A 12,790-nucleotide genomic window follows, 5' to 3' on the forward strand; every position below is an offset into this window, starting at 1 on the left:
ATGTTCTTACATAACCGAATATACCTTGTAAAGATATCCTCCAACTTTTTACACGCACTTTAAGCTACAACTTCACACCTTCAAGCCATAATGTCCAATGTACTATCTCCTCAAAACTGAAAGAGGTGTGTAATTGCAGAAGACAATCTGACGATCAACTCACCTAAGTGTGTCAAACAACATTGAATGTATAATAATAAAAACGTAATTAATTTACCTCGTGTACTGACTTAACTATCTTAATTAACTTTGTCTAATACTCTGCTTAATATATTTTAGCCTTTGTCTTAACCTAATCCTATTTTTGTTAATTTTAAAGAAATAATCGATATGGTGTCTCCGACCAGATATATTTAGACCAAATACATATCAGTCCAGATAGTCGAGATGTAGTCGAACATGTATATTACATCCCTTATTATCCATTTTTGAGTAATTTATATCGGTTTTTTATAAATTTGTTACGTATTTTTCTTCCACGAGTAATCTTAGTATTTATATTTTTACTTACACCGTTTGACAGGTAAAAATAAATTACTATACTTAAATTTTAATTTAAAAATATAATAGTTTTCGTACTTTTCTGGTGAAACATTTTTTTCTTATAGAAATAAGTTTATTAAAATTTTAGAAACTCTTTTGCCATGTATACCAGTTTTACAGTAATTTCTCATAATAAATAACTATTTTTTATTAAGCAACACATTTACATATTTACCGGAGATTCTCTGATAAAAATACCATTGTTATTACAGCTAAAAACTAATTATTAAGACATTATTAAAAGGGGATAAACTATATGGAACATATGCACATCGAAATTAAATATAAAAGAAACGTCATCACCTTTACAGATTAATTAATATAGATGGAGAAAATAGTCCTTATTTTGCTGGCAAGGTCTAATTTGCGTTTTATTTATATCTTCCTTCGTAATTTTGGCATGAAGCTTAGATAAGAAAATTAAGATTGTGTTATATGTCTCTTCAATATTTTATGTACCGTCTCCTCTCTCTTTAAAACTTCTTTATTTAGAAGGATGTTATATTTTTAAGGAAGCACTAATAAATATTTCAAAAGTATTAATACAAGTTAATAATATGTATAGCATCATCCTGCTTTTCAGACTTTTGTTTATTTGACAAATATGTTACCAAGGTATTAATTAACAGGTAGACAGGTGCATTATTAATCTTGAAAGCGTGGAATGAAAAATAAAGAAATAATTGAATCCTCTTTCCCACGTCACAGAGTTTGATAACTGCTTAAGAAACCAGCAATTGAAAAATGCGCTCTCTCACGGGGGCAATCCACAGTCTCCTCTGATTCTCCCGGTAGAGACCTTTCTTCCCTTCATCCAACGGCTAAGAGTTTCCTTAAGATGCCACGCGTCACTAGGCGACGCAGATTGCAATTGATCCCACGCAACAGAGTATGCAGGTGTGTTCTTGACGCGATTCCTTTGCTGAGAATGAAGAAAGAAGGTATTAGGTAGGTGAGGTGAATTTAAGAGACTCACTCCTACCCTACTAAGATACGCTTATAGGGGTGGGGGATCCGCAATAGAACAGAGATGACTAATCTGCTAATACAAACAGAAGAACCCTCTCAGAGTCAAACTCCGCTTCTAATTTCAATTCAACATCAACAACAAGCAGAGCAAAATGGAGATACTGATACCAGTACTAATAGCAATAATAATGATAATAACAAGAACGATGATGGTGACGGTGATGGAGAGAATGATGATGACGATGAGGAGGAAGAGGAGGAGGAGACTGAAGTGGGGGAGAGCTTGGCGCGGTTGGAGTGGTTTCTCACGGTGTTAGGGTTCAACCAGCACTCGGTGTTGAGTTTGGTGGTTTCGTGGAGTGTGTTTGCGGCGGTTGGAGTGGCGGCGCCTCTTCTGGCGCTGTCCATGTGTAAGTGCGCGGAGTGCGATAGGTATGAGATTCAGAGCTTTGAGATGGTGATCGTGGCGTTTCAGGCGACTCTCGCCGCCGTATCCTTGATCTGTCTCTCTCACAACCTCCGCAAGTACGGTCTCCGCAGGTTCCTCTTCGTCGACCGCTACTCCGGAAAGATGCATTGCTTTCACCGCGACTATGTCGCTCAGATTTCGGTCGGTTTCCTTTTTTTTTTTTTTGCTAGCTCCAGCGATAATTGCTCTGTTTCTCCTCTACTTTGCTTGCGTTCTTAATGCTTTATTTGACTCCAGTTTTTGGTGATAAACTTTGTGTTTTTTTTTTCTATTGTATTTGGCGTCGTTAGGGATTTTGCTCGAAAGCAGAATTTGTTGCTCTTTGTTCTATTATTATTATTATTATTATTATTATTATTATTATTATTATTATTATTATTATTATTATTGAACATTTGCTTTATTTGAGAACTTTCCAAAATGAAAGGAGTCAAATCGTTGAATGTTATCTTGTATTGTTTCGGTTCTTCCTTGTTCCTTTTTATGAACATGTATTATTCCATCATTCCTCATCAAGAAGATCTAAAATGTTTATTTTATTTTTTTTATTTTTTAGAATAGATAATGAACAAAACTTACAGAGTTTCACAGGTGTTTTTCCATCAAAATTAGAGTTTCACTTCAGGAATTTGTATAATAAAAGATAATTAAATGCGAACATAGATTACTTCTGGAATTTTTATGATAAAAGATTGATTAAATGTCAACATGGATTGGCAAAGTGAAACTTCCATTTTTATTGGAGAACACGAGGCTAGTTTACTACGATATCCTCTATAGAAACTACCTTACAAAGTCATACTATGCGATTTCTGATTAATTCATAGAGTCAAATTTTATGCCTATTAAACTTTGCTTTTCCTGTTAATAGGGATCTATGCGCTTGCTTTTTCTGTGGGTTTTGCCATGTTTCCTTCTGAAGACCGCTCGAGAAATCATTCGCATTTTCTATGTGCAACATGGGTCCTGGTGGCTTTCATTCGCTATTCTATCAGCTTTGATTATATCCTGGACTTATATGAGTACAATTTCTCTGTCAGCCTGCATTTTATTTCACTTGGTCTGCAGTTTGCAAGTGATTCATTTTGATGATTATGGGAAGCTCTTGCAAAGGGAAAGTGATGTTTTAGTTTTTATGGAAGAGCACATTCGGTTGCGTTATCATCTCTCCAAGATAAGTCATAGGTTCAGAATCTATCTGCTTCTGGAGTTCTTGGTTGTCACAGCTAGCCAGGTTGTGACGCTTTTGCAGGTCACTGGTTATGGTGAAATGCTTACATTCATTAATGGTGGAGACTTTGCTGTAAGTTCTGGTTATGGTGAAATGCTTACATTCATTAATCAAAGTGTTTATGCATTTAGATTTTATGAACTAGTTTCTTTCATTTTACCAATCATTTTGTTCTGTTTATTTATTTATTAATTTTTTTCTTTTTTCTTTCAGGTATCCACACTTGTTCAGGTGGTGGGCATCATCATTTGTTTGCATGCCGCTACAAGAATTTCTCATAGAGCTCAAGGCATTGTTTCCCATGCAAGCAGGTGGCATGCAATGCTAACATGCACATCTTCTGATGCACCACAATTGAGGAGCTCTGCTAGTGCTGGGAGCTTGGAGGCTGCAAACCATTTAAATGCTATACATGTAGACTATTCTGAAAGTGATCTAGAGTCAATGGATTATGCTGGAATGTTTTCGAATACCCAATGGGCTTCTTATGTGTCTTCACATCACAAGAGACAAGCTTTTGGTATGTATTTACTGTCTGTAAACAGATCAATTTTATATTTTTTCTCGTTCGTGATAAAAATAAAATGTTTATAAAAACATCATATTATCATATATGCTTTTGGTGCTTTCTTATAATTTCATCTTACACGGGGACATAAAATAATCTGATAATGTTACACAAAATGCTGTGAAGGGTATAGGTCTGTTGCAAGGCCAAATTGAGATGAAATAATACTTCAAGGACAGATTATTGAAATTAGAACTAGGATCCAAGGAAAATTTATGTTAAAGTGTAGTTTTCTGGTTTTATAAAGTTTTGTGATTAATATAGTGTGAAAGCTGTGTTTATCTTGTACATCAAGGCATACCGAAAACATTTGGTCTAGTGAAAGGGGTATCTGACATTGTCTAAGAGAAGGAAAAACGTATCTCTGCTAATTTTCTCTAAAGGTTATATCTGATCGATAATCATTTGCGTTATTATCTCTTGTGGTCATGAACCAATATTAGCTTAAAATGGCTGCCTACAGCAGGCTATGCAAACATTTATTATGATACATCTGATTAGATTAGCAAATCAGCTATTTTAGAATCATCTCCCATATGTAATATGCAATAAACTTGCCATCTCTAGAAAATATTGAAAGACTAAGCTTGTTATGGATGAAGCATTTTAACAATTCTAAAAAATTGAAATGTATTGCATTTGAATTCTTTGTAATTGAATTCCTTTCATTTTCTAGTTTTCTAAATAATTTATTTGGATAGAGTAATTGAAATATCTTACATTTCAATTTTTTGTTTGGATAAAATAATTGAATTTCTCTTATGAGATAAACTTTTATTTTAACAATATTTATTTTAATAAATAAAAATTTGAAATTAAATTTAAAAAATATATTAGTTAACTTAAAATATTTAAATTCGATCAAATCTAACAGATCTGGTTTGATTGAATTTCGTCAAATTTCGTACAAGGCCAATTACATTGCATCTAGCCAATTTTGGCTAGGGAAGACTCAATCGAATTGGGCCTAATTTTGGCCGGGGTTGACTCGCCGAATTTTAGCTAGGGTTGGCTCTAGCCGAATTTCGATGGAGTTTGCTCTTGCCAAATTCGGTCGAGTTGGCCCTTTCCAAATATTTGGTCAAACTGGGCCAAGTCGGCTCCAACCGAAATTTGGCCAAGGCTGTCCGAACAAAATTTTGACCAAGTCGGCATTGACGAAACTTGACCGAATTTGACCGAGTCAGTGCTGGTTGATTATTGGTTGATGGTTGAGTCGATCCTGACCAATGAGGTATTCCACAACTTGTGGAATTCCAATTTTCTTATTTTTTTGAGTGAATTTCAAATTTTATTATTTTAGTTATTTGAAATAGCTTCTTAAAATTCTTCAATTTCAATTTCATTTTAATTTCTTCATCCAAACAAGTCATTTTACTTCAAAGAAATTCAAATTCTCCAAATAAATGAATTAGTCTCTTAAATTGCTCATCCAAATACACCATAAAGGTTCAATTTGCATATGTGGATTACTATTACTAGGCCATTCCGTTGTCCTCATAATGATTACCACTTAAATCACTATTTTTCATTTTGAGATTAGTGTACTAATTTCCTGGTTCGTATGTGCATGACTTTATTTAATACCAATATCTTGGCAACATACTAATCACACGCACAACTTGTATATAACTGCTTTTGTAATTTATTTTCAAGTTGAGAAATCTTGTTCTTTCTGGTTTCAAAACTGGAACCTGAGCTATGAGCTTGTTTTGTGTCCACCAGGAGGATTTCATGCTTATTGTTTTCTTCAAATATGCAGTGATGTATTTGCAGACAAATCCAGGAGGAATAACAATATTTGGATGGACAGTGGATCGGTCTCTAGTGAACACGATTTTTTTCCTTGAATTAAGTCTGGTTACCTTTGTTCTCGGTCAGACGCTAATCTAAGGATCAAATTTGCAACTGACCAAAAAAGCCTTTCGTTTTAGGTCTTTGAGGTTATGATTTTCATTTTGATTGAAAGCCCATTATTCTTCCTGGGAACCAAGGATACTGAATTTATATGCTGTGCCAGGAGAACTTATTACATGATCTGAGATACCAGTTTCAAATGATCACCATGTAGCAAAAAACATGAGTTTTTAACTCTCGTAAATTGACAAACTCGGTTACACATCACATGGAGATTATCTGGGACTATTGACGCTTGGAGCTTCTAATAATTACTTCTGTTTCAGAATGTTGCATGCACACGGCAAAGAAGCAGACCCGTGATCATGAGATTTGTGGTCTCGCTGTCAAATATGCCCTTTGGCCTCTTACCCAATTCCCAGCAACGAAATTTCATCTCCAAATTATGTTCGTGATTCTTATTCCTCCCTTACGCCTTTGTTGATCTTGTAACTTATTTGCGGTTTTCAACATACTTGGGCTCATCGAAGCAGTCTTTCTCATTGTTTTGATTCTTATAACTATAGGTGTGCCCCATCTCATTTGAAATGGAAGGATCATATTTGTAGAAGAGTCTCCCCCTTCTCTGGACATTTGTGGCTCTTATAAGTGCGTTCTTTTGGTTGAATGCGTGTAACTGTTGTGTTGAAGTCTTGGTGGACAGTGATATTACTAACCGAGTAATGATGCTTGAAAATTCTGATTTAGTTAGTTTACAGTATTTTTTTTATTATTGTTTGAGATATTGTTAGGGCGATTTATATCATGTAATGGACAATATATTGAATTGACCAGGTGCCGATCAGCTTGTAAGATGTTTGTAGCAAACGAACCTTTATCCATACTTCATCTTACAAATAGATTGCGTTAAGTGAGGAAAAATTATGTTTGCCTGATTCGGAAAGACCACCGTCTTCCATTTTCCTCACGAGAGTTAATTTCTTTTTAACTGAGCAAATTTCACTCGTTTTTTATTTAATAATCGGTAATCGTTTGCAAATTGAGATTTTGTTTTAACCTTTAAAATTATGGATTTTAATTTATATAAAATGAGTAAATTTGAAATTGACCTTTCTATTTTTTTATTTTATTTTAAATACTCCAAATTTGAAAATATTTTCGGATGCATCAAACAAGTAAACATTGTTTAGAATGGTCAGTTGATCTTTTAAGCATATAAACTGTTAGCAAGTGTTACGTAATGGTACCAAAAATAAATTTTAACTTTTAAAAGAATGAAAACTAAAATTTTTATAGGAATTATAATTAATCTCACTAATTTGCAGTAATGAAAATCATTTTAAAACCCAAATTGTTCAATAGCTTATCGGGAATTTGATATATGTAGACGAATTCTTATATTTCTGAAAAAAAAAAAAGATACTTTTTCATTACCAACAGAACATTTTTTAAAAGTTCATTTATATAGACACACACAAAAAGAGATAGATTGAATTCATTAAGCACATACAACAAACGAGATATAATATCCTACCAAAACAAGTTCCCTATCTAACAAAACCATAAAGTCCTATTTTATTGGCAATGCAAGATCCATACATATGAAAGTTATATTCCGAACACTCGTCAAATGATCAACTTGGTAGACATAGAATTTCAGTGTTCACGGTTATCTCTAAATCTATTACTTGTTCCAAAAATGTACTGATTGGGGTGTCCAATTACATCATCATGAATCAATAATCATTGAGTTGTGTCACACGAGCAACACATTGTTCCTTTCACGATCTTGATAAATATTACATGATAGTTGTGAAACACACATAAAAGGAAGAATTGAATTGTATAGTTAATTTTTTTTTTGCAATTTTCACAAAATTAATATTTAATTAAGATAGTCGGATGCAATTTTAAGTAGATATACCATGAGGACTATGGAAAAGTTGAGAGTAGAATTAGACAAGTTAGCAATATACATTCGGTGCAAATACACATAGTAGACGATATATGTACTTGCATAAGAGTATATGAAGTGTTGTTTTGAAAGGGTAGATGAGTGTATAGTTTAAGCTAGTTTGACGAAGTGTTTAATAGTTTAATTATAGGTACTAAGTTAGAATATGGTATTAGATGAAAGGTGTAATCACACTCGGTAGACACTAATTGCAATTACACAGAGTAGACGAAAGGTGTAAATTTCATGAGTAAGATGCCAAGTCTAGTTTGCACAAAGTAGACGATATGTGTAAATAACATAGAGCAAACGATAGGTGTAATTTACACTAATCACACGAAGGAATATACATTGAGCTTTGTACGAGGTGTCATGTTGAGTAAGTAGTGCACATTAGTAATCGTGTAGGTGTTTAAGTTGATGTGTAGTGGTGTTAATGAAGTGGGTGAGTCAAAAAGGTTGGACAAGTGTTTATGAGAGAGAATTAGGAAGCTTAATACATATAACTTGGTGCTTAATTCATTTTTTGATAATCAAAGCTTAAGCTAATTGAAGAATAAAAGTTAGTCATTGAGTTGCATTGTTAAGCAATGTGTACTTCTCTTTAAAACTCTTGTTCTCTCACTTCTCTCTAGGAGTTTGGGTGATATGCTCATTTGATTAAAGATCAGAGAGCAACTCTATGTGGGTGGTGAGAAGATTTTTCCACATCACCAATTAGACATTGATCTAGGGTAAGCCAACTTGAATCTTTCTCTGTTTACTCAATTTGGTGAAATGCTTGCATGTTGTGTTCTTGAGGTTGAAACAAGTCTTTGTAAGTTAGATGCCTTATTAGTATGATCAGATCTTTAGTCTAATTTGTTTCTCTTTGTGGAGCAATTTGTGTCTTGTGATCGAGAGAGTTTGCTTGTAGTACATGGAGAAAAAGTTTAGCTCAAGTAAGGGAAGCTAATAATGTCCTTTATTGTTTGAAAATGATGTTTCGATGGTGTGATGATATGATTCATATTTGTTGTTTGAATGATTGTAATCATATCTTTTGTGATGCGTTGATAATAATGCATGTTGATGTATGCTTGAATGTCTTAGTGTGATATTGCTTATTGTTAACCAGTGGTGAACTTTGGGTGGTTCTTTTAAATCTGTTGTGGAGGGATTTTTGTAAGGGAATATCATAGTAGGTTATTTGTGAGTACAACAATGTAGTTATCTTATCTATTCAAGGATAACATGAATGATATAGACAAGTCCAAAACATTAGGATAAGTGAGTTTACCTTGTGTTTGGATTAAACATTTCAACAATGCTGAGAAATTGAAATGCATTGTATTTGAATTGCCTACAATTAAATTTCCTTCGTTTTCTAAATAACTTGTTTGGATAAAAAAATTAAAATACCTTACATTTCAATTTCTTGTTTGGATAAAATAATTGAATTTCTCTTGAGATAGAATTTCATTTTAACAACATTTATTTTAGGCTTAATTATGTTTTGAGTTCATGATAAATTTGGACCGGTCGGGCTCGTCTAGGTCGTCGGGCCGGTCGAGCCTGACTAGGTCATCGGGTCGGTCAGGTTTTTCAGGTTGGTGGGGTTGCCTGACACGTCTGGGTCGTTAGGCCCGCCCGACCCGTTGATGTCGTCGGGTCATCCTGGTCCATTTGGGTCGTTGGACCAGCTCGATACATTTTAGTTGTCGGGCCCACTCGGGCGGTGTGAGTTTTCGGGCTTGACTGACCTGTTTGAGTTGTCAAGCTCGCCCGACCCGTATTTGTCATCAGGTCACCCTAGTCTGTTTGGGTCGTCGGGCCCGCCTGACCTGTCTAGGTTGTTGGGCCTGCTCGACCCGTTTGTGTCGTTAGGTTGGTCTGATCCGTCTGGATCGTCTAGTCAGCTCAATCTGTCATGGTTGTCGGATTTGTCGGGTCCATTTGTGTTGAGTGATAAGAATTTCAAATTCCACCTTTTTTTAAAGTATTTGAATTTCTTCTAATTTAGCTAATTGAAATACTTCAAAAAAATGCATGCATTTTAAATGCTTTTTAATTTCTCCATCCAAACAAAGCATTTCTTTACAAAGAATGTCAAATTCTCCAAATAAATGAATCACCCTCTTGAATTGCCTCAACCAAACACACCATTAAGGTTATTTGATTCAAGGATTTTGGGTAAGTCAATAATGTCAAACTAGTACGCTTATCAAGTGTTGAGAGTGAATAAAAGAGTGCCCACTAGACAATTAATGGTCAGGTGAGGTACTTGCTTGTTAAAGTACCTATCAGATGATAAATCTTGTTAGGCAAGTCAATCATTTGATAAGGTATTTTCTTCCACCCGTCGAGCAAACTAGTCCTTGAAAAATTTACCTTAAGGTAGTCAGGGAATTATTAAGAAATGCAAATTTTGAAGAAGATATCAATATTTTCTACATTGTTCTAGGAGTTGAAGTTATTATGAACCTTAAAGCGATATTAGAAGCCATTGGTTGTGAAAGAATCACCAATATTATTATTTTGGATGGGAGAAGGTGTACAACGATAAAGAAGTTGAGAAAAAGCTGTATAACAAGGAATGTGAGGATGAGGAATTTCCAACCAAAACTTCTTACCAAGACTTCTGCCTTATGGCAAAAATTTGGCAACAAGTGTGCAACAAAGTTGTTCTTCCTACACGGAACTGATCAACAAAGTATTAGGGGCACAAAATTTATACGTCAAATTCCATAAGTTGGAAGATGAAAAATTTGATAGTGTTAATCAGTAAGTGAACTATAAAGCAGTTGTTGATGTCTTCAACAAAAATCAAGCTAATGCAACTAGATATCCCCTGAAGCAGCTACATATGGAACCTCTAGATGTGGAAAGGTTAAGGCTCCATAGGCAGGAAAATTAGAATTCTACGCATAAAGGAATCTTTGAAAGTTTTGAATTGGTTAGAGGAAAGGCTAACACTTTAACCAAAGATCAATTGAAGAAGAAGGGTTGAAGAAAGACAAAGGCTCATCTAAGATAAGGAGACCAAGAAAATGGAAACATAGTACCAAGTATTGAACAAGTGAAGGTTCAAAAATCTGGAACAACTAAGGTCTCTCCTAAAAGGAAACTTCTAAACCCCTACCAAAAGGATGGAGATGTGCATTCGCAATAAGACAAAGAAGACCAAAGTGTTAGTTCCTTCAAAATCCAAAAGAAATTATGAAGAAAGCTCTTCTGATGATGAGCTAGTGCTATTTGCTTGGAAAAAGAATAATTCAAGCACAGCAATTGAGGTATCCTTATCTATAAATTTGTCATACCCACCATCATCCCTTGTCCAAACCACCTATAAATACTATCCTAAATAATATATTATCATAGCTAACACCCTTACCCAAAACTCATATATATAACTCCAACACCCTTGTACAAACTATCTTGACCAATAATTTAGCATGTCCATAGAAGATCAACATTTAGATGAATTAACCTTTATATAGATTGTAAATAATCATATTCTTGACCTGCTTGTACTACTACAAACAGTTATTATCCATCCTAGTCAAAGGTTAATAGATGGAAGACCATGGCCACCACTAAACACAAATCTAATAAACATCAAGCCTAGAACTTGACCACTTCTGAACTTACCACAAAACCTAATGTATAGACTTGAGAAGCCATGCACAGAACCTTACCGACCACCATCTCACACATATGTTTCATATACCATAATAACACACACCACTTGGCATGTACTTGATGTCACCAAACTCAAACCTTCCTCAGATTACTTAATGTAAGTATTGAAATGGTAGGTTTAGCCAAGAAGGGGGGATTGAATTGGCTTTATAAAACTTTTTGAAAACAAAAGACCCATTTTCTTTTAATCAATCAGACCATGAAATCAAAAAGCAAAAGTTACAAGATAGTACACTTTCAACTAATTAAAAATAAAAACAATAGGTTAATAATTTCATACACTATGAATCAACTAATAAGTTCACTCAAACAACATGCTTTCTTAATCAACATTCGTTCCAATCAATATATCTAACTAGATTATGCTACTAGACAACGTCAAAAAACGTGCAAACTTAACAAAGATTGATTTGCTTGGTTTTCTTAAGATTTTAAAGATGAATAAGATAAGGGAAAAAGGATCACACACTTGTTTTTATATTGGTTGGCTTAACCACAGAGCTACATCTAGTTTACCAGGATAACGTGAGTATGATTTTCCACTATTATCAAAAGTTTTACAAAATCACACAAGAGTACACTTTTGAATAAAACACACACCCAGATTTTTGAATCCCACAAAAATCTTAACCTAAACACTATAAGAATCCTACTTACAGACCTAGAATCACAAGAACTACAAACCATGATGGTGGCTCTCCCTAGACAACCAAACACGAGTTCTTCAAGCTTCAACCAAGCCAAAATGCCTCCAAGATCAACCAAGATCTTCAATCTACTGTTGCAATTGTGTGATTCAGAGAGAGAGAGAGAAAGGTTTTCCAGAAGTGTATAATTATTTTTTGCGCTCAAAAAACTTAAAGTTGTGCCTCATCTCTCTAAAAACCAACTTAATAGCTTGGTCGTAAGTTAATTGAACATGTTCATTTGTCCGTACAATATGTTGATTTCACTTGACTTAAGTGAAATCAATCGATTGAAAACCAATTCAACTGATTGAATACATACATACCAAAACTATATGCAACAAGCCTTTTAACTTGTTAAAAACCATTTTAACATATTGAAAAAGACACACCAGGACTGACAAGACATCTAGCCTATGTCATATATCTACGAATATAGTACAACATATTAACTTCATAATCTTCACTTCTTTTCCAAATTTAGCAAACAATAAACTTGATCATCATAGCATCTTCATCAATTCTTCATCAAACCCATGTGAACTTAAACACTTTGCTTCATTAAATCCTTGCACCAAGGTCACTTGTGCTAACACTTAAATCTTCCTAAAGATGTTATTGTACCCCTACCATCTCCAACCTGGAAAAGACTTGTATATACATATCTCATTCGCCCTACAAGACCTTTTTCGTGCCTTAAAGTAGATAAATTAAATGTTGACAACTTAGACAACACAAATAGAAAACTACAATTTTGGGTTGTATTTATTAGGTACCCAAGTTACTTCCTTTATGGTATAAGCTATGCATGTATATTTTCTGACTTAGAAGC

The 12,790-nt window shown here is 34.2% G+C and overlaps 1 protein-coding gene across 3 annotated transcripts; it reads left to right on the forward strand.

Annotated features, from left to right (window-relative positions):
- Positions 1–1,230: 1,230 nt before the first annotated feature.
- Positions 1,231–6,504, forward strand: LOC114179100 (zinc finger CONSTANS-like protein (DUF3537)). 3 transcript variants are annotated; one of them, XR_003603429.2, is made up of 5 exons: positions 1,235–2,122; positions 2,853–3,284; positions 3,426–3,732; positions 5,543–6,084; positions 6,204–6,504. XR_003603429.2 is itself a non-coding variant. In XM_028065319.2 (4 exons), the coding sequence occupies exons 1-4, from the start codon at positions 1,574–1,576 to the stop codon at positions 5,628–5,630; spliced, it is 1,413 nt and encodes a 470-aa protein (XP_027921120.1). In that variant the 5' UTR covers positions 1,231–1,573; the 3' UTR covers positions 5,631–6,504. The 3 variants fall into 3 exon arrangements, 2 of the variants coding, with proteins under 2 accessions (XP_027921120.1, XP_027921118.1); XM_028065319.2 differs by having other exon boundaries at positions 1,231–2,122; positions 5,506–6,504; XM_028065317.2 differs by having other exon boundaries at positions 5,543–6,504.
- The last annotated feature ends 6,286 nt before the right edge of the window (positions 6,505–12,790 follow it).

This window comes from Vigna unguiculata, chromosome 3 (genome assembly GCF_037176805.1).
Source record: "Vigna unguiculata cultivar grain cowpea cultivar isolate G323 ecotype 2 chromosome 3, ASM3717680v1, whole genome shotgun sequence".
NCBI classification, from domain to species: Eukaryota; Viridiplantae; Streptophyta; class Magnoliopsida; order Fabales; family Fabaceae; genus Vigna; species Vigna unguiculata.

What these genes read in the sequence shown, in the direction of transcription:
- LOC114179100 (XM_028065317.2), top strand. Translation starts at nt 1,574, where the DNA reads ATGACTAATCTGCTAATACAAACAGAAGAACCCTCTCAGAGTCAAACT. An exon ending in ACTATGTCGCTCAGATTTCG is followed by an intron (nt 2,123 to 2,852) that starts GTCGGTTTCCTT and finishes TCCTGTTAATAG; the next exon opens with GGATCTATGCGCTTGCTTTT. An exon ending in TCACAAGAGACAAGCTTTTG is followed by an intron (nt 3,733 to 5,542) that starts GTATGTATTTAC and finishes TCAAATATGCAG; the next exon opens with TGATGTATTTGCAGACAAAT.